At 44.0% G+C, this 18,534-nt stretch overlaps 2 protein-coding genes and 1 long non-coding RNA gene across 12 annotated transcripts; 2 read left to right on the top strand and 1 right to left on the bottom strand.

Annotated features, from left to right (window-relative positions):
• Positions 1-1,168: 1,168 nt before the first annotated feature.
• LOC137594288 (uncharacterized) lies at positions 1,169-7,861 on the bottom strand. 4 transcript variants are annotated; one of them, XR_011035225.1, is made up of 5 exons: positions 7,721-7,861; positions 7,369-7,618; positions 5,855-6,110; positions 3,657-3,782; positions 1,169-3,273 (listed from the first exon to the last, which is right to left on the bottom strand). It is a non-coding gene; the product is annotated as an uncharacterized lncRNA (long non-coding RNA). The 4 variants fall into 4 exon arrangements; XR_011035224.1 differs by lacking the exon at positions 1,169-3,273 and having other exon boundaries at positions 3,468-3,782; positions 5,855-5,936; positions 6,029-6,110; XR_011035223.1 differs by lacking the exon at positions 1,169-3,273 and having other exon boundaries at positions 3,468-3,782.
• hdac10 (histone deacetylase 10) lies at positions 1,784-8,370 on the top strand. 4 transcript variants are annotated; one of them, XM_068313678.1, is made up of 19 exons: positions 1,784-1,916; positions 2,195-2,329; positions 2,410-2,506; positions 3,099-3,196; positions 3,348-3,452; positions 4,182-4,250; positions 4,332-4,458; positions 4,528-4,593; positions 4,671-4,730; positions 5,027-5,116; positions 5,199-5,305; positions 5,383-5,450; positions 5,565-5,784; positions 5,873-5,963; positions 6,036-6,121; positions 7,406-7,462; positions 7,546-7,627; positions 7,728-7,916; positions 7,988-8,231. In XM_068313678.1, exons 1-19 carry the CDS (start codon positions 1,852-1,854, stop codon positions 8,228-8,230), a joined length of 2,055 nt encoding a protein of 684 aa, XP_068169779.1. In that variant the 5' UTR covers positions 1,784-1,851; the 3' UTR covers position 8,231. The 4 variants fall into 4 exon arrangements, with proteins under 4 accessions (XP_068169779.1, XP_068169778.1, XP_068169777.1 ...); XM_068313677.1 differs by adding an exon at positions 8,237-8,370 and having other exon boundaries at positions 5,027-5,450; positions 7,988-8,147; XM_068313676.1 differs by having other exon boundaries at positions 5,027-5,450.
• Positions 8,371-9,245: 875 nt separating this feature from the next.
• Positions 9,246-18,196, top strand: parvb (parvin, beta). Of its 4 annotated transcripts, none has more exons than XM_068313681.1 (13): positions 9,246-9,385; positions 12,591-12,680; positions 13,234-13,304; positions 13,375-13,477; positions 13,550-13,690; positions 13,975-14,090; positions 14,212-14,270; positions 14,374-14,393; positions 14,487-14,548; positions 14,626-14,694; positions 14,768-14,869; positions 15,027-15,099; positions 16,537-18,196. In XM_068313681.1, exons 1-13 carry the CDS (start codon positions 9,289-9,291, stop codon positions 16,611-16,613), a joined length of 1,080 nt encoding a protein of 359 aa, XP_068169782.1. In that variant the 5' UTR covers positions 9,246-9,288; the 3' UTR covers positions 16,614-18,196. The 4 variants fall into 4 exon arrangements, with proteins under 4 accessions (XP_068169782.1, XP_068169785.1, XP_068169781.1 ...); XM_068313684.1 differs by lacking the exon at positions 9,246-9,385 and adding an exon at positions 10,343-10,402; XM_068313680.1 differs by lacking the exon at positions 9,246-9,385 and adding an exon at positions 11,108-11,455.
• The last annotated feature ends 338 nt before the right edge of the window (positions 18,197-18,534 follow it).

The following is an 18,534-nucleotide window of genomic DNA, read 5'->3' on the forward strand; positions in this document are numbered from 1 at the left end:
TATATATATATGTGTGTGTGTGTGTGTGTGTGTGTGTGTGTGTGTGTGTGTGTGTGTGTGTGTGTGTGTGACCGATGTATGTCTTCTCTGCATTAATCACACTCTGGAACTCATGTGGTGGCAATAGCTCAGGTGGGGGTTTATTCTGCGTTCAACAACAAATGGACACAGGAGACAGTGTACAAGGTGTCAATTTGTGGACCAAAGCACATATCCTGTCTGTCTCATGAAAATCCTCCAGCGTACTGAGGATTTCCCATATAGGCTACTATACTACACGTATATGATTTAGTGATCGTAAAGTGATTTTTATACAGCCAGATGAACAAAGCAAATCTCATTTCCTCTTAAAAAAATAAAATACAAAATAAACGTAGCATATTTTTCCACCATTAACTGTTACCATCTTTTTATATTATTTTAGCTTATTTAACCAAATCACATGAACTTGCAATAAAAAATACACATTAAATTATAACACTTGCAACATACCTGCGTTCAACAACAAATGGACACAGGAGACAGTGTACAAGGTGTCAATTTGTGGACCAAAGCACATGTCCTGTCTGGGGAAACACCGATACCACCTGTCAGCTAGCTGTACTGGACACGTTCTTTACCAGTGAAACAATGTACACAAAGTTAATGTTTGACCTGACACAAAATGAAACAGTTAGTCTAATGGTGTTTGTTTTCAGGCATGTATCCCAGATTAACTGTTAAGTGCTTTTCAAAATTATAATTTATTTTGTCCACAGACGCACGGACATTACCTGTCTCATGAAAATCCTCCAGCGTACTGAGGATTTCCCATCATGCTTCGCTAACATGAAGCAGGCATGATGCAAACATGTAGAACAGTAGATGGCGTAGTTTCCCCATTTTAGCGGGATTTTAACTACAACTTATTCAACTATGTTACATATATATATATATATATATATATATATATATATATATATATATATATATATATATATATATATACACTGTATATATATTTACATACACACACACAGGTAGTACGGAAAGTGATTATTTGGACATGAAAAAGAAAATGAACATGTACAGTGAGGGGAGGGTGGTTGGATTTGGGACAATGATTGTGCTTCTGCAATATTGAGGTATGGCCAATGATGCATTGGAGATATCATTGGTTTTTATTTAAAAACAACAATTTCTCCACTGTGACAGGTTCAATTTCCTGATTCTGTCCACACTATCTATACCTCTCTCCAAAATATGTCTGACTCTATCCAAATTCCAAACTGTTTCCACACTGGCTAACCACAACTCTCCACCAAACAACCACATTCTGAATGGAGTGTGATCGCCTTATATCGGTGTTAATGCACGCCTCACGAGCCGAATCAGTCACGTGGTATGAGCCGCGTAGGGAGGCGTTCCCGTGATGGGAGCCTCGATACGGAACGTCACGCCCCAAGCCTCATTGCCCGGCGATGCTTCGGACGTCATCCATTTCAGCTCCTCCCTTAGATGAAGCAAGCCTCGATACGCGCTCCGCCGGAACGCCCCTCCCCTACTCGGCACACGCTTCGGAGCTTCGATCCCCAACGTCACATCACTATTAAAAAGCATTTGCAGCTTTCGGTTTTTCGACTTCCGTGGAATCTGGGTCCCAGTGGATCTGGATCAGGGAGTCGCGACCCCTGACGGGGTTCTAACCGTATAGGTGTAGTAACTCTATTTGTCCACAAGGGGGCGCTGAGTCGCCATAGATCTGTTGTTCGACCCACGGCTCGCGCGCTCACCGCAGTTGGAACGCTGCGTCACAGGAGCGTGGAGTCCCCATTGAAACGAAACGAGCCCACGCGGATCCACAGAGTAAACATGAAAGCGGGAACGGCACTGATTTACGATGAGGAGATGACCAGACACAGACTGCTGTGGGACGAGTGGGTATTAACTTATTTAAACACGCGTTTTAACGTTAACTAACCCACCGGGCGCGAGACGCCGCCCTTTATTACAGTTTACAAGCTATTAACTCCACGCAGGTTAGCGTGCGTGTCTGCGTGGGTCCGTTTTCTTATTGTTTACATCAGTCGTTCAGACTTTTCTATAAGAATCGATTATTGGTTGCGGGTTCGGGACAATATCGCGACCAGCCAATCAGAAGCAGAGCAGGGCGATGACTTTATGCGGTCTTGAATCGAACCCATGTCGTCTCCAGTCCCTTCTGTGAGATCGAGGTCCCCGAACGCCTCACGGTGAGTCACGGCGCTCTGGTCCGGAGCGGACTGGCCGCTCGCTGCGTCTCTATCCCGGTGCGAGAAGCAAAGGACGAAGACATCCTGCTGGTTCACAGGTGGGTTCTGGTCCGACCGCCACCCGCTTCGGTTTACCAGAACCAGACCCTGTCTCAACTGTTTCCACTCCCCCCACCAGTCAGGAGTACCTGGAGGCGGTGAAGACCACCCCCCACCTGAGTGTGGAGGAGCTGCAGGAGTTCTCCAAACCTTTTGGTGACGTCTACTTCCACCCAGTGAGTCATGACCCTCTAACACACGTGTCAAACTCAAGGCCTGGGGGCCAACTGTGGCCCGCCATGTCATTTCATGTGGCCCGCCAGAGAGCATTAAAAGGTCAGAGTGTCTAAAAATAAATAGATCAAATGTGTGCTTTGAGCAAAAACCACATTTCCCACAATGCAGTCATTAAGCCCATTTTAACTATGACAAAAACATTTTGAACGCTAATGTCCTAACTTGTGTTTGATGTTATTTTTCTGTCTTTACTTGGATAGTTTGGTCCTTGATTGATGGAGTTCTGTTGGTTTTATAACCTGACAAAAGGATTTATGTTAAAGCAGAGCAACAAGCTAACATAGTACAGTTAGTACTTCTTCAAGTTACAAATGGCAATGTTTGTAACTTGAATAAGTAATAAATTCAGTTATTTAACATTAATGAGTAGTTACATTTATTTTACATTACATTTAGTTAAATTTATAAGTTACATCTGGCCCTTTGAGGACAGCCATTATGCTGATGTGGCCCTCGGTGAAAATGACTCGGACACCCCTGCTCTAACACATTGGTGTCTCATATGTGGTTTAATGCCCTCCCCCCTCACAGGACAGCTACCATTGTGCCAAACTGGCTGCAGGCGCTGCGCTCCAGCTGGTGGACGGCGTCCTGACGGGGAAGGTGAGGAACGGACTGGCTCTGGTCAGGTGAGGCGTTCAGGTACCACCCGAGACTCCAAAGGTCCACCCAGTTAAATATTCATCTAGAATATGAGCATGCTGACCTAGATGTGATAATGCTGTTATTGCACAAATCAAATTCTGGCTTTAAATTCATTAAACAAACTGTCCTTAATAGACCTCCAGGACACCACAGCATGCACAGCGCCGCCAACGGGTTCTGTGTTTTTAATAACGTGGCCATAGCGGCTCGCTATGCGAAGAAGAACTACGGAGTTAAAAGGTGATTTTTTTTGTTTTGTTCATTCAGGTCACGTCCACACGTAGCCGGGTGTGGACGTGACCGGCTTAGAAAAAAAAATGAAATCTATAGGACCTTGTTTAAAAAAAAAACCCATCATGATCAACACGTTTATAAGCATTATAACTCCGTAACAACTGCAATAACGACAGGGGCAAAGACAGCGACATGCGGAAATCCTCACACCATTCTTCCTGGAGGAAGACTTCCATCTCAGAGTCCACCCACCAGCTAGCAGTACGACCCGGTCTGACCCAGAACTGGTGTCGGCGTCTTTGGGGAGGGATGTCAGTAAAGAGCCGACCTTCTTCTCTGCTCAGTGTGACACAGCAGGAAAAACAGAATAGCAAAAAAACACCTGGAGAGTTGTTATCGCCAAACTAGTTTTTAAAGACATCCATGACATTTGTAAATGTAAACACAGGTCACACACACACACACACACACACACACACACACACACACACACACACACACACACACACACACACACACACACACACACACACACAGAAGATCCATTCACAAACTTCACTTACAGTGGTTGACACGCAGATGCGTAACCAGAGTTTCAAAAACCATCGTTTTTGTGTCACAAACACGCGTTTGGACAATAGGCCTAACTGTGGAAAAATACATTTGTTTTTGGTAATATCCGTGTGGACGTGGCCTCAGAGGCGATGGGGACATCACAGCTCTTCCTCTCTCCAGGGTGCTGATCGTGGACTGGGACATCCACCACGGCCAGGGCGTTCAGTACTGTTTTGAAGACGATCCCAGGTGAGTCTCCCTCCGCCTGGATGGATTCCCTGCTTTGAACCGTTATTTTAAATCTCACTTATGACACGTTTGTTTTCCCAGCGTGCTCTACTTCTCGTGGCATCGCTACGAGCATCAGAGGTACTGGCCCAACCTCAGAGAGTCCGACTTTGACATCATGGGGAAAGAGAAAGGAACGGGATTCAATATAAACGTACCCTGGAACAAAGTAGGGAGACAGAAACGAGGAAAACTGTTTGATGGATAATCTGGATTATTGACGAGTCTGATGTTTCAGGTGGGGATGAAAAACAGCGATTATCTCTCCGTCTTCTGTCACGTCCTCCTGCCCATCGCCTATGAGGTCAGGCGTTTTCCACATCTCACGTTTGGCTAACAGTCGATGATGCGGATTATTAATGTGTGTATTCTTTAACACAGTTCTGTCCAGACCTGGTCCTGGTGTGTGCCGGCTTTGACTCAGGCATCGGTGACCCAGAGGTACCGAGAGCAGCGGCTCAGAAATGCTTCAGACATAACTGCTTTTTCTGGATTTTGATCAGAATCTGGATTGTGATGATTTACTTGATGATTTTTGCTCCTCTGCTCGGGATCCATTTCCACACAAAATGTAATGAAAACTCAGGGTGTACTTTTCTAGATATGATGCAAACAGGAGACACACGATCACATGACCTCCACAAGTGTCTGTGTTGCCGTGCAGCGCTGCAGTAGAACCGGTTTGACACAAACCGGTCCTGTTGGAGGTGTTGTCTGACACTGCGTTGTGCTTTCAGGGGCATATGAGCGCCACCCCAGACATCTTCGCCCACCTCACCCACCTCCTGATGAACCTTGCTGGGGGGCGGCTGTGTGCCGTGCTGGAGGTCAGACCCGCGACGGGTTCTTCTAGAAGGTTCTCCTCACCTTCAGCTGGTAAACAGGTTCATGGTGTGGATGTTTTTTCAGGGAGGATACAACCTGACGTCCCTCCAGCAGTCGGTGTGTCAGACCGTTCAGACGTTACTGGGAGATCCGGCCCCTCCTCCTGTGAACCTCGATGCCCCCTGTCACAGGTCTGCTTCCTGTTCCTCCTCTTCTTCCTCAACCATTCCCATCATCTCAGTGCATCTCATTTCTTTGTTTCTTCCAGCGCCCTGGAGTCGCTCCACTGCGTCCGATCGGCGCATCGGCCGTATTGGTCATGCCTGAAACACGCAGGTGACGGTTCCTGAATGCCTCCAAGGGGGGGGGGGGGCGTCTTCATCAGATGTTCTGTTTGTGTTTGAAGAGGAACCTTGTATTATCACATGTGTTCTCCTTGTCCCCTCCCAGCTGAGCTGCCCTCCTTTGAGATCAGCACAAAACGGGTTAAAGATGAAGAAAAGGAGTCGAAGCAAACTAATGAGGAAGTGATGTGGCCAGAGCCTCAGATACGCGTCGCGCCTCCTGTCTGCACCGCTGTGGTCCTCCCTGATGGCGTCGCCTGTCCAGATGGATGCAAAGCTTTCACCCCTTTGGACGACTCTGACCCGGCCGTCGTCTGCAACCTCAGGTGTGTGTGATGTCGCTACTATCAATTGAGTTTGCTCTTTATTTTCCTACATTCCTAAAAAAAAAAACACCTCTTTCCCCTCATCAAGGGAGAAGTTCCTCCCAGACGGAGTCGATGGCGTTGCCATGGCAACCCTGTCCAGTCTGGTGGTCCTTGTGGAGAAGATGCAGAAGAACCAGGTTTGTGCTGTGTTGACGTGCCTGCTTCAGCCGCTGGGGGTGAAGTTGTGACACTGAATACATGCCTTTCAGATCCGCAACGGGTTGGCGCTGGTTCCTGATGTCGCCATGGCGATGATGTGTGTCACCCAGCACACTGCGGCTGTACTGAATAAAAGGTGAGATGGAAGACGGTCATGTTTAGGATATACAGACAAGAAAAACATTATTAGTAAAATATTTACTGCATCAAATCTCACCTTTCTTATAAATACATGTTAATTCATGAGTTTAAGACGTGCAGCGTCTGTTAAGTTCAGATAGAATCAATATGGATGTTTCTACTCGAAGCTAAAAGCTAAGCTAAGCACATAGTCATAGGTACTCTGGGCTTGCGCCAGCCAGTCGCCACCTCGCCAGCCGAAGTGACCCGAACGCTCCCGATCATTAAATACGCATTCGGGTCATGACCTCCTTTCGTCCAATGAAAAACAAAAATATTGTTTTTTTACAAGCTGATCCCGCGAATTGGTGTAAGACAAGGCGAGGACGATCGTTTAAAAGAATCCAGTGTTTTATAGTAGAGTTTGTGTTAAAGTCCTCATTAATAAACAAATGGTGAATGATGAGGGGGGGGGGTGACAGACCGATCAGAAGGTAAATGAAAGATATTATCAATACTTGTTTGTAGTCTTAGACTTTTGTTACCTATGACCGGCAGGAATAACCAGCGATGTATGTAAATGTGTGTATTCACCTCGCTGATATTTTTCATGCCTTTTTAAATTGAAATGAAAAATCATGTTATTGAATTAAAAAAATAAAATAAAATAAACTGTGCTATGGCATACCAATGGTGTTGGTGGTGGTCAAAGTTGAAATGTCTTCTAGTCTAAGTAAAACTTATGAGTAAACATTGAGTAATATTTTGTATGACTGTATCTTCACATAGTGAATGGAAGTTTTCAAATGTTGAATATCACATTCATAAGGTAGGACAGAAATAAAGATAGTTCAGCTTGAACTGTTGACTTTAGTGTATTTTTGTAGGTAAACTGAACAGAAGATTTTGCCCTCAGAATGCAGGAAAACAACCCCATTTTCCAAAAAATTTCCTGGGGGAGGCCCCCGGACCCCCCCACGCCCCCCCGCGACGAGCGTTGGTCATCCGCCCGTGCGCCACTGTCTTGGACACAGAGTGTGCCTTTTTGTGGCTTGCTCAATTCTCTTACACTGAGCCACAGTGGCTTAGTCATACTAGCTCTTAGTGCAAGCCCAGGTACTGTAAATATTTGTATAGAACTCTGAGATTGTTGTTCGTTCTTGTTGTGTACGTTTCTGATCAATGCCTTCAACAACACAATAACAGATAAATAATCAATAACATCTGAGCGCTTTGAGACGTTTTCTCTCATGCAGACCTCACCCGTTCAACAACAGTGACTTCATTATTTTCTCGTCAGGGTTTTGGTCGTGTGTGTCGGAGGCTCGCGTCTCCCTGGTCCCATCACAGAGGACGGGTGATTATTATCATCATCATCATCATCATGATCATCATCATCAGTTAAACATGTCTGCTGAGCGTGTACAACTCTGTCCTCAGGAAAACCCTCCTGGTGCAGGTGAGCTGGGAGGAGGCAGGCGAGCAGCAAGGAAGAGCATTCGTCCCCGTGTGTCTGAAGAAGGTAGATCATCAGGTCATGTGAACAGGACTCAGAGTCCCGGGATCAGAACTTTGGATGTCAGTTAATCCAGTTTGCCCCCCCATACACACATACCATCCAGGGCTGCAGCGATGTGTCCGGGTTCATGCAGGCTGTGCTGGGCCTCCTCCTGCCTTTAGGGTACCAATATGACCCAGATCTGGTTCTGCTGATGCGGATGGAGGGGAGCAGAGTCTGCGAGGGGGCGTGGCTTCAGCTAACGGGCCTGCTGCAGGGTGTGGCTCAGGGCCGCACGCTGGTTCTGATGCAGGTAAGAAGGTTCTTGAAAACCGAAACACGTATCCTGTGATACCTTCATGTACTGGCCTGCCATCGCTTTAGGACCGTGAGAAGGACTGCGTGGCCCCCACCGTATCCCCCCTCCTCGGGGATGCTGCGCCTCCTTTGGGGCCCCTCGATGCACCTCTAGCAGAGGACGTGGAGGCGCTGGAGAGGCTGAGGAACAGACTGCAGGTGGACTGGAAGCTGCTGCAGACCACAGGTGAGTTCAGAGTGGCAGCATCCCATAATAACCTCACACATCAGCACACCTCCACTGGATGCTTGAGATGTTTGTCGTTCTGAAAGCAGCAACAGAGACTAGAGGAGGCGAGCAGCACTGAGCCGACCTGCTGCCGGTCGTCTGAACGTCACTTCAAGCTTCAAGTCGACTGCAGAAGTTTTAACAACACTTCAATAAGTTCCCAATCGGACGTCGTGACGTGAATGTCCTCAGCTTATGTCATTCTTAATTACACGTCGGTTTTCAAAAAAAATCACGGAAAAATATTAAGTTTACATCATTTCACTCGACGTATAAATACATATCATGCTAATTCCTGTATTTATTTTACAACCTTAAAAAAGCCTTCTTTTTTTTGGTCATTCATGAATAAAGGGTCCGCAATGTATGGTAAATGTCACCAAATTGTATTTGTAAATTTAGATTTTTTTTTCTGAAAATGAATAAATAAAATTGTGTGTAAGCTTGAGATACATTTGTATTAAGCAAATATTGAAGAGGTATGAGGTATTTTTGTGTGTTATTATGACTTTCAATCCAAGGGTTTTCATTTAATTATACCATATAAAACTAATTTCTAACAGACATTTGTCAGAGAATACTGTACATGGTGAATTCTCTTTTTACAAAAATCTACATGAAACTAATGCAAGAACAGAAACACCTCCACATAAACCACTGTTCAATACTAATACAGTAAGTTTGAAATTAGATATATAATTTTTGGAGAATTTTTTTATTTTAGTAAATTTGTCCAATTTGTAATCTTGTTTAATTGAAATATTCATGCTCACTTAAATGCAGTATATTTACTCAAGTATTTTTCTATTAATCCGAGGATTTTTTCACATTCTTATTAATTCTTATTTAACAGTTAATAATAATCATGTATTTGGGTCAGTTGTGTATTTTTGTATGTTCCTCTTCCCGCCGCTGGGGGCGCTGTAGCTCCACCAGTAAACACGAAGCACGTGTGAGTCATCGGTCTGATGCTCCAGCAGGGCTCCCTGCGTGCGTCTCGGACTTATCCGTGCGTGGGTCGGTGCCTGAACACATCACCGAGAGCGATGACATTAACGGACATCAGAGAGGCACGTAAACGCATCACGGGGACCGAAAGATGTCTGCGAGCACACAGAGCGCAAAGATGAGAAAGGACGAGTCATTCCTGGGGAAATTAGGAGGAACCCTGGGGCGGAAGAAGAAGGCGAAGGAAGGTAACCGTTTGGTGTGGTGGGATTTCATTAACACACCACATTTTATCATTGTTATGTTTGATGTTCTGCAGTCAGAAGATGCTGCTGGAAAATTCTCTGGGACGTCAGTGATGGCTGACGTCACGTGACTGACACATTTCAGATCGATATATAGATAGATAATAGATAGATAGATAACACTGTAGTCTTTTGGTTTTTCATTTGGTTTCAAAAACTATTTCTGTTCTCCCACAGGCTGGTCAGTAAAACAGACAGCTGCAAGGTTTAACACCTCTGTGTGTGTGTGTGTGTGTGTGTGTGTGTGTGTGTGTGTGTGTGTGTGTGTGTGTGTGTGTGTGTGTGTGTGTGTGTGTGTGTGTGTGAGTGACAGACACACACACATGTTACTTGTTCAGGGGTCTCCCTCCCTCTCAGCTCTGGTCCTGTAGCCTCTGCACCAGGTTGTCTTTTTCAAGGACCAGTTCACCCACTAATGTCCACTCAGTTTTTTAATTGATGATGCTGGAAAGTGAGGGGACATGTCCGTCTTCAGGATGTCTGCTAGCCTCAAAGGAAGTGTCATCCTTGAGGGGATGTCCTTGATGGAGAATCAGCCTTAGGTGGTCATCATGACTTGATAGAGAAGAACTTACACCAACGTTAGAGTCAAGTTTCTGCTCTAAAGCAAAGATTTTACCTCAAAAATGGGTCCTGCTCCTGCTGTGTTTGGGTGAGGTCCTTGAGTTGAGTCACCTTCTGCAGAAGTTCCTCACAGCTGATGAGTCATCACTCATGAACCGTTGGTCCACAAATGGTGGCCGTCTGCTCAGAACAACACGGAGGAACATTTTCCTACATGTGATTCCTGTTTCTGCGTGTTCAGAAGTTTTTTGTCCTGATAAACCGACAGGAAGTGTGTGTTTGTCTGACATCAGGCGGAGGCGGAGTCACCACATCCTCGCCGTTATCATCTGAGGGTGAGAAGTCTGAGTTCGTAGAATATAAGTAGTATTCAGGTTTAAGGACGGACTGATGAAAGTAAGTCTTTGTTGCTGCTTTTATTTCATTATTTTGTGTTTTTTCTTCATTTTACATCAGTGAAATGGGGGGGGGGGTTAAATTAATATAAGACCCCATAAACAAAAATAAGTCACATGAAGGATAGAATATTATGTTTCCATCATCTTTCATCCCTGATAATGTAAAATGTTTTGTCCAGTTAGAAATTATAGATAGAATTATAGAATATAGAGAAAATGTAATCACTTTTTTCTTTAGTTTTTACAGTTAAACAATATTCTAACATGTTTTTTCTCACAGTTTTCTATCATGTATAATAATAACAGTGTGAGGTGACTGTTGTCCCCCCCCCCCCCGGTGTTGGTGTAAATAACCACAGCTATTTAAAGTGCAGCCTGTCGCCTCCATACTCTTCCATTATTTATATCTCCCCCCCCACCCCGGTGCCATAGTGACCCCCTCCCTCCCCCTTGGGGAGCAGCGATTTCAATCTGCTTTCTGCTGTTGTTTACACTCGGAACATTTTTGTGTCAGAATCAAAAGAGAGCAGACATCCCGCCCTCCTCCCTGGGGTGGGGAGGTGGGGGGGGGTCTGACTGATTGATTATCCACAGCAGCAGAACATATTCCACCAGAGCGGGTCTGTTCTGCTCTGTGATTGGACGGCAGCTGATTTGATCAGAACACAAACCTGGACTTTACATGAGCCTGCTTGTGATTGGTCAGTGAGGTGTTTCTGGTCTGGTCTTCTTCCTGTTCCCCCCTCCTCTCAGCGTCTCCCGTAACTGGATCTCAGTGGTCTGTGGTGGGGTGGGAGGGGGGGCTGTGACAGGAATAAACACGTGATGACGGTCCTGCCACCGCTCAGCTCACGCTCAGATCTGCAGCCATTAGTGGGAATCCAGAGGTGGACAGAGGGGACATGGCGGGGCTGCTGTGTGGGACCAAGAGGAAGAAGCAAGGTATTATGGGGTGAACATCTGAGGAACAGGAAAGGCTGGGGACTGCCTCACACCGGGGTGTTGATGTCAGCTATGTGTTGTGTTGGTTGTTGTCAGAAGTCGCCGAGATGTGAGTAAATCTTAACGCTTCTAGGTTCTGTCTTTTGTTTGTGTATTCTGTTTGCTCTGCTGGCTCAGAGCAAACAGAATTAAAAGTGGTCCAGTGGATGAAGACGCAGGAAGCAGCGTAATTATGATGAAGAGCATCACAACCTCTGCAATTAGAAAGAAAGCTGCTAGTCTGGTGGGACATTCAGGGCTCGTGGGAGATAAGAAACCTCCTGTGGTCTCTGTAGCAGCTGTTTCAAGCCTTTATGTTCTCGGTTAAAAATGTATTTCAGGTGCTTTAAATGTGAACGTTCTTAAAGGACCAGTTCACCCAAACATTAAAGTTCAGTCGTCATCAACTTGCCTCCAAGCAGATAGGAAGATTCTTAGTCCTTAAACATTCCTGGAGCGTTACAGGTTAGGGTTAGAGAACACCTGAGGAAGATAAAACCATTTATTAAAGGGCATTTACAACGTTTTTTTTAACTGAAGTCTTTGCTGCAGCCTCCGAGTTAAAAATATGATCCCTAACTGAATGATTAATAATATCATTGATCGAATCCAGAATGTCTAGGATTTCTCTCCCATATTGAGAGACAATAACTGTTGATCTGAGTTATCCTTTCCTTTAAAGTGGAGTCCTTTATCGGTCTCTGCTCTGCTTCAAGCTTACAGAAATAGCAGCATTGACATATTAAAGGCGATTGATTGTTGCAGCTCTCAGGCATTAGAGGAAGAAGTGAGTCTGCAGTCAGTAGAGATGGATTTCATCCAGAGCTGGACTCTGTGTGTTCCATCACTTTTAATCATCTTTAGTGCTTTACTGTAAAATGAATTCTGCATCCAATCATATTCTGGGTTTGTTGTGTGTTTACACTGTAAAAAAAACAAAATGCTCACATCACTTGATTTTACCTGGAGCTGAATGGAGTCTGACATGAAAGGAAATAACAAGGTTAAAACTTCCTGCCTGATGTTTATTACATTTATTTTATTACTTGGAACCAGGAGGTTGTTTTGTTTCATGTTTACCATCAATCAGATCTAAGTTCATTTAACAGTCATTCACTTTTGGAAGCAAAGACTAGACAAGAAAACTCTTTTCTGTTTTCTCTGAAAGCTTTTTGTTCACCTGATGACACCTTTCTCTCCGTCAGTGAGTGATCTCCACGAGGAGGGGAAGAATGCCATCAACGCTCCCATGCTCCCTGCAGGGGCCGATGTGCATCCAGAGGACACGCTGCTGGGTACACAAATACACACAATAAGAACACAAACACACATCTAACACACAAACAAGTCATAATCGTTAGAGCTGTGAGCTAAAGTATGTGGATTTAATATATAACTGTGAATAATATTCAGGAAATACAGTAGAAAATAGAAAGTTATTATTTACTGTGAAAGTTTGGTTTCTGCTCCGATGGACCAATCAAAGCAGAGTTGACTGACGTCATCCAACAGCAACCAGAAACCCTGTTGATAATCTCACGCCCCCTAGAGGCGGGACCTGGAACTGTTGGACAGTAAAGCCTCAGAAATGAGCAGCACATTGAGGAGATACTGTTATAAAAATAGAGATATCTAATGAATAGGTAAAAATATAAATACTGAGAAATATTCATACAACAGTTAATTGATTTTGAAGCTCTTGCAGCTCTCAGAGGTCATGAGGTCACTGCAGGTCGACAGTGGGAGATCAGAGCATATTTGGGGTGTGTGTCTATATGTAGGTGGGCGTGTGAGAGTGCATCTGAGGGTCATATGACCACTGACCCACCATATGTCTCCCCTCTTCAGAGGAAAATGCTGAGAGGATCATGCTGGACCCAACGTCACGAGAAAACCCAAAGTTCAAAGACCTGCTGAAGGTAACCTGGGGTCAAAGTTCACATCCTTTCTGCCCAATCAGAGAAGGTGTATCATGTGACGTGTGTCCAGGTGCTGATCGACTGGATCAACAGCGAGCTGGAGGAGGACCGGATCATCATCAAGGACCTGGAGGAGGATTGCTATGACGGGCAGGTGCTCCAGAAGTTATTTGGTGAGAGGTTTTTACACACTCCACTGATTCACAGTGATTCAGCGAGCTTGATTTGTTTGTTCTGGTCGACAGAAAAGTTGTCGGGCAGGAAGCTGAACGTGGCCGAGGTGACCCAGTCAGAGATCGGCCAGAAGCAGAAGCTGCAGACGGTTCTGGAGGCCGTCAATGAGATGCTGAGGCCTCACGGCTGGAGCATCGAGTGGAGTGTGGACTGTGAGTCTTTAAACACAGACGCAAACAGAGAGAACTGAAGCAGCAGGGTGGAGATGTCAGCTTCAGTCAGGTTTCAAAAATAGACTACATTTCCCATGATGCAGCCCTTTCCCAGTTGTTCTTACAGATTGTTTTCATAGAATTTTCTTCCTTAGAATAATTTCTAAATTTAGTGACAATTTAATCTCATGAATCTTGAGAAGTTTCACAAGCATCAGATTAATTCCTGCTTCAATTGCAGCTTTTCTCACGTCATCTCCTTCTTCTGTGATTTCCTCTTCCAGCCATCCACTCCAAGAACCTGGTGGCCATCGTTTACCTGCTGGTGGCTCTCGCCATGCACTTCCAGGCCGCCATCAGGCTGCCGGAGCACGTTTCCGTGCAGGTGCTGGTCATCAAGGTGAGCAGCAGCGCTATCGGCAACGATCTGTTTAACCCCATCGTCATGGCAATGGCAGCGTAGCACCATGGCTGAATGAAGCTGCCCTGTTTTTATGAAAGTCCTTGTTTCATTGGAGCAGAAGCGGGAGGGAATCCTGCAGACGGCTCTGGTGACCAAGGAGCTGACGAGCACCACGGAGTACGAACGTTATCATGTTATTATTATACATCATTGTTTTAATTTCGTTTTGCAAATATGATGTTGATGAAGTCTTACATTCATGTATTTATTTATTTTTCAGAATGATGATGGGGAGGTTTGGTGAGTCTCAGCTTCAAATAATGCTTTTAATCTGTTGTTAAAGTAACAGTTCAGCATTTTGTGAAATATTTGCTTTCTGTTTTCTGACATCAGAGCGGGACGCGTTTGACACTCTGTTGGATCACGCCCCCGACAAACTCAACGTGGTGAAAACGGTACTGAAGGCCTTTTCTTCACACGACAAATATAAAGTTGTTCTGTTTGACTTAATAATTGCTGACCCTGTTTCCAGTCTCTCATTACCTTTGTGAACAAACACCTGAACAAGCTGAACCTGGAGGTGTCTGAGCTGGAGACGCAGGTCGGAGTTCAAACACTGATCATTTATACCGCATGTGCTACAGATTATGCAGTGTGTGTGTGTGTGTTTATAGTTTGCTGATGGTGTGTACCTGGTCTTACTGATGGGGCTGCTTGAGGACTACTTTGTGCCTCTGTACAACTTCTTCCTCACGCCTGAAAGTTTCGAGCAGAAGGTGAGTAAACCCTGAAACGCAACAACTTCCAATATCCCACAAATCCACTCATCTGTAGACTAGCCTGCCCCTGGCCCCGCCCCTCCAGGAAGTTCAGTAGCAAAAGGATCATTTATGAAGATTCAAGTCGCTTACTTTCTGTTTGCGGTCTCTCTAGGTTCACAATGTGGCTTTTGCCTTTGAGCTGATGCAGGATGGAGGCCTGAAGAAACCCAAAGCCAGACCGGAAGGTATTTCATTGACATTATTAAGAATATATTATTTTATCAGAGTAAAGACAGTCTGATTGTTGGTGGCAGTAATACCACGGATGTCCACTAGAGGGAGACGTCACCCCAGCCCTGATCTCTGCTCCTGGTGCTGAGTTCAGCTGCTGAGGTCCACTGGGATCCACCCAGCCTGTTTTTACTGAAGAGACCTCATAATTACAGAACCCTGTCATGGCTGCACATAATCGTTGCTATTACAATGACTGTTAGCTAGTTTAACCCGTCGTTCACGCCCACTTGCTTTTTATCGACTCATTTCGCTCTTCGTACTCCCTGCAGCGACACAGATATCATCGCAGAACATTTGGAAACAGCTTTCAAATACAGTCGATTCTTCATAAGTTGGAGTTCTTAAATTCGAAGAATGTAGCATCAAAATACTCCACGGGTTGTTACAGGGAATAATGCAGTTAGAATCTGTGTGTGCATCACGGTATGGGGGCAAATACAAATCTGGATCCACCAGTTTTAAATGCCATTATTATATTTTGGTTATAGGATAAGGCAGGACTGACGTTGACTTTATGATTTAGATGACACACCATGAGACATTGCTCCACTGAAAAACACTGAATTTATTTTCTGTTCCCTTATGACTGATTCTATGTTATATATTTCAGTCCCATATTTATTCCTTTTTAATATTCATTAATCATTAGTGTTTGGTTCCTTACTTATACTCTATAATTAATGTATCATACATGGATACGATGGTTTTGAAACGCAGAAAAATATAATTTCTCTCCATCCTGTATTGAGACAAATGTTTTTCTCTGCTTCGATCAGTTTTCTCTCCAAGAACGAGAAAACGAAACAGCCTTGCAATCACCTCTCATCATTTTTGTAGTAATTCTAGATTATAGCTATCATTATAGCTCCTTAAATGCCATTCAACCGCAGCAGAAGTGTTGTGATGATTGCAGATGATTTGCTCAGGTCTGAGCGTGAAAGTAGCGCTCCCAAAGCTGCTAATTATATCAACAGTGTCACTAAAGCTAACAGGAATGGAGCTTTTAAATGGTGATGCAACAGCAGCGTTCTAGCAAAGTCTGGCTTGAATCATTTAACAAAGACATAGCTGCGGTGTGAAATAATAAAACAGCAAATAAGGACTTATGTAGCACACCAATGAGAACACAGCCAGCCTTATGAAAATCTCCTGGTAAGAATTAACACTTCATATGGTAATCATTTGCAAATTCTTGGAAGCTATTTTAAGCTGTGTTTCCAAAATTATAAACAACCTTGTGAAAGAAAACAGTCGAACAGCAATTATAGAATCGATACTGTGTTAAATGATTATATGGTAGCGAAGGATAATTTATGCTGTCCTGACGTAATCCGGTTAACTAGATCCTGTTCCCGTCTAATGAGCTGTCTCTCTGTTTTGTTTCCTAGATGTCGTCAACCTGAACCTCAAGTCCACCCTCAGAGTTCTCTATAACCTGTTCACCAACTACAAGAACTCTGAGTGAACTTTACCCCCAACACCCCATATTTGACATTAAGCCTGGACAGTCTGGACACTGGAGGAAACAACAAGGACTGAAATAGACTCATGGGGAGTCGCCTGGAAAGGGCTCACAATGTTATTATTTAATCCTCCCTAAATGTCAGTTTCAGTTTCCATCGCTAAATGTTAACGACGACCCGGGAAACCCCAGAACCTTCAGCCCACATCTCAGCTGTCAGTGGAAAAATGTCTGCCGACATCATTCTGCGTCACAAGATTTGAGTTTAAAATGCTGTCATATATTTTATTTTAGCTGAAATGCTGTACACATTAAAAGGAATAGTTTGACATTTTGAGAAATACTATTATGTGCTTTCTTGACAAAGAATAGCAATTTGTGAGCTACAGTGCGAACATGCACAAAAATGCAAGTATGCTATCTAAATGCTTGTGCTAAATACGTTTAAGACTAAAAATGCAATTGTCTGTGCTGAACACATTTGAAATGAGAGAAACCAGTTTAGCATGACTAGCACTATTAACTATACTAAAGTTGGAGCCAACAATAGTCTAGAATAAAGATAACGCCAGAGTAACCTTGTTCATGAGTACCAGGAAGAAAACAGGAAACATAACTTAATGTTTTTTTTAAATAGTGTTATTGAATCTGCTTTTAAAATTTACCCCAAAATTTATTTTTAATTTTGAGGTAACTTAAAAACCACATCAAGCTGCATCGACTTTACATGACAAAGTTACTGCTACTCTGATCAGCAAGAATCCTTTTTAGACTTGATTTAACTCATGCATATTTTTGAAAGCTAACTCAATAAAAAAAGATATCCATTTACATTTGTTTTAGCTTACAAAGAACCACTTAAAATAATAAAGAGTAAATTAGTTTTATCTTGAGTAAAAGCTGGACGTTTGTGTCGCTCCACTTAGCCTTCAACACCACCTCTCTGTCAAGTTGATATAGTATGATTTTTTAGATTTCTATGGTAAAATACTAACTAAAACATGAATTTAAAAAAGAAACTAATAATCTGCTCTTGATTCCATGTTGATCAAATGCATAATATCCATCCTATTCATATTTATACCAGAATCAGGGGGTATTGATCTTATCAAACGCACAACAGGGAAGCTAATTAGCATATTTCCCATAATGCTTCACTATTCCTTTGACAGGTGAATATACATATGTATCGCTATAGTTGTATTCTACATCTTGTGGAGGTTGAAACGATTTGCTCTGCTGTCTGTTCACATCTCAAGGCTTCTCCAGATGCTGCTACCTCCTGCCGTGTGCCTTTATCGTCCCAGTCAGAACCGTTTCACTGTGACCGGCCATTTAGTCAGGTCTGCGGGGGCCCTGGACCTCTTAGAGCTCTCTTGAGGTGAAGGGGGGAGCGATCCTGCCTTGCCATCAGAGGACCCGCTAAGATGTACAGTTCACAACTACAACTATTCTTCCATTTCGCTGCATTATTGAGAAAGTGGATGAACCTAAACTGCAGAAGCGATAGATGGCTCCCCCCTGCCTCCCCCAGTTTTTTTTTTTATCTTGCCAATCAAGAAATAAATGCCTGGAATCAAACAGAATGAGAATTTCATTTCATCCCATATTTTGTGATTGGTTAGATTTGCTCTGGCATTTGAGCGAGATTGACTTTGGAACAGCCAATTCCTGCAATTTGAGTTTATCTAAAGGAATTATGGGCTCATTTTAGACCTTTATTATCTTGTCTCTTTCCTTAGTTGCTATGGTAACCTTCCACATTCACCGAATTGCCCCTTCGTCTGGCTGATGGGTGGTCGTTTCTCTTTTCTCGAACGAGGCCAGTGCTTACCGACAGCAGAGGAGGCTGGAGACCCGGTGAGACGTGTCGGTCGGTCCGACGGGGTCAGACCTCCCGGTTCAGGTGTTATGTTTCTCTCAG

This window comes from Antennarius striatus, chromosome 4, assembly GCF_040054535.1.
Source record: "Antennarius striatus isolate MH-2024 chromosome 4, ASM4005453v1, whole genome shotgun sequence".
Classification (NCBI taxonomy): Eukaryota; Metazoa; Chordata; class Actinopteri; order Lophiiformes; family Antennariidae; genus Antennarius; species Antennarius striatus.